Source organism: Triticum urartu, chromosome 5A (genome assembly GCF_056163025.1).
Source record: "Triticum urartu cultivar PI428250 chromosome 5A, HENAU_Tu73, whole genome shotgun sequence".
NCBI lineage: Eukaryota > Viridiplantae > Streptophyta > Magnoliopsida > Poales > Poaceae > Triticum > Triticum urartu.
Window position 1 is genome coordinate 419,747,896 of NC_141877.1, and position 2,235 is coordinate 419,750,130.

At 48.7% G+C, this 2,235-nt stretch overlaps 1 protein-coding gene across 1 annotated transcript; it reads right to left on the bottom strand.

Moving 5' to 3' along the window:
* Positions 1-635: 635 nt before the first annotated feature.
* On the bottom strand, positions 636-1,974 carry LOC125556102 (uncharacterized). Its single transcript, XM_048718896.2, has 3 exons — positions 1,305-1,974; positions 1,088-1,168; positions 636-1,005 (listed from the first exon to the last, which is right to left on the bottom strand). Exons 1-3 carry the CDS (start codon positions 1,896-1,898, stop codon positions 901-903), a joined length of 780 nt encoding a protein of 259 aa, XP_048574853.1. The 5' UTR covers positions 1,899-1,974; the 3' UTR covers positions 636-900.
* Between the last annotated feature and the right edge of the window lie 261 nt (positions 1,975-2,235).

A 2,235-nucleotide genomic window follows, 5' to 3' on the forward strand; every position in this document is an offset into this window, starting at 1 on the left:
GACTCAAAGGTGGTGGTCGAGGACATCCGAGACAACAATACAACAGTCTATGGAGCAATTATACATGAAATAGTAGAACATAGATCCAATTTTCATACATGTAATATTGGTCATGAGTCTAGGAGCTCGAATGTCGAGACTCACAAACTTGCGAAGCACGCTTTATTCCTACCAGTTGGCCGGCATGTTTGGCTAGATCAGCCGGGTGGACTCTCTTTCGTCCGTGTAAACATTGTGACGACGTAATAAAAAGCTTCGAAGTTTGTCTCAAAAAAAAGTTACGCTCACGATCCCCCACGCCAAGGCAGGGCTTTTCCGTGACAAAAAAATTCCAAGTTTTTGTTTCTTCACAAAATAACATGCCACACGCCCTGCCACCGTCATTCGGTGGCTAACAGCGGATTTCATGCCACGCTGGCGCGTCTAGTCAGCATCATATTCTTATGCAGACGCAATTTGCACCGTATATGCACACTAAAGCTAAGTTGTGGCACCAATTTAATGTATGCCATAAGTTCTGGCAAATGAGTTTTTTGTGTCAAGTTTTAGCACCAGTGGTGTAATTGGCTCTTCATAGATTGACCAGCTCAAGCCAATTGCTTACGCATTTTCAACATTTACAGTGAAGCACAATCAAGTAAAATAGATGTATCATTTGCCAACCGTAGAATACATCTACAGTTACACTGCTTGGCATGGGAGCATACTACGCAAAGAATAGTCTTCTAGTCTAAAATAGCCATGTACATATTCGAAAAAAAAGCCATGCACATAAATCCGTTCTACTCGCTCCGTTCCATAATATAAGAACATTTTTTTACACTAGTGTAGTGTCAAGAACGTTCTTATATTATGAGACGGAGGGAGTAGTTCGAAAAAAAGGGGTTAAATTCTATGAAATCAGCATCCTAAATCTGCAAGCCTTGTCCTCTTCCCTCTCGACCTCGTGTCAAGCTTTATAGAGCACTTCTGTGAGATGTGGGGCAGTGCAGATACTTGGATTGCCTGCAAGAAGATCACTGTTCTGAGTCCTGACTTCAGGCACAAGCTTGCACAGGTTAGTTAGAAACTATCAGTCAACAAATACCTTGCGTATAGCTGCAGACTCGATCCCTTCCCGGAGCACTATGTCGGTGTAGTTAGTTGCTATCCTGCAATCGAGAGTAAACTGCAATTGAAAAACACCACGAAATTTAGACAAACTGAATTTCAGAAAGTTTGAACTTCTGACGAGTGAGCATATACTTCAATAAAACAAAAGAACTTCTGAAGATGGAACAAGTATGGAGTGATGGAGTCTGGACCTGAAGCTTTGGCAGAGGGAAGTTCATGATGTGCGTGGTGGCGTCGATGCTCCCGGCGATCCTGATCTCGACGAGCTTCCTCTGCGCCGACAGCTCGCTGACGACGAGCCGGCTGACGTTGGACTCCTCGAACACGGCGTGCATGAGCACCGTCACGTTGCTGCTCCGCGGCGGCTGGTAGAACACCGGCACGTCCATGGCGCCGATCGACTCGTTCGCGTAGGCCACGCCGAGGTCCGCCGCGCTGTACCTTATCCCGATCCCGTTCGGGTTCTGCGCCGCGAACAGCAGCGACGCCACCGAGCACGACGACGCGTTGTCGCCGCTGCGGTTGGACGACGACGGCCGGAGGCTGAACGATCTGTCCATCTGGACGGACTGCAGGTAGAAGGTCGGCTTCTTGAGCCTCGTGACGAAGACGACGAGCAGCACGGCCGCGACGAGGACGAGGAGGATCAGCGAGAGCAGCAGGTAGAGGCAGAGGCATTTGGCGGAGTGAGGAGGTAGGCAGTGGCCATGGCAGCTCTCCTTGCAGCCGTAGCCTCCTCTCCTCCTCCTCCTGCTGCTGCTGGTCATGACAGGATCCATGGACATATTATGTGCGATGATCGAAACAGTTCGCCAGCGAGAGGAGGCATGGATCAGAGTGAGATGAATATATATGTTATCGTTTTGCACGAAGCGAGCGAGGGAAAAGGGCGGCGGGCTTCTCCTTGGCCGCAAGCCTCGTGCAATACTTGGGGTTGCCTTTATTCCTTTCTTGAAAAGTTTGCTTGAATTTGAGCTTCTTCATGGAGAAGATGGAGATCACTTGGAGCGGTGACTGGTATCTTGTCTCTCGCGGCCGGATACTACTCTTGATCGATAAGTCTAGCTTGACAGCGAGTATAATCTACAACTAGGCCTCCTGGACATTCTGTTTGACCGAACC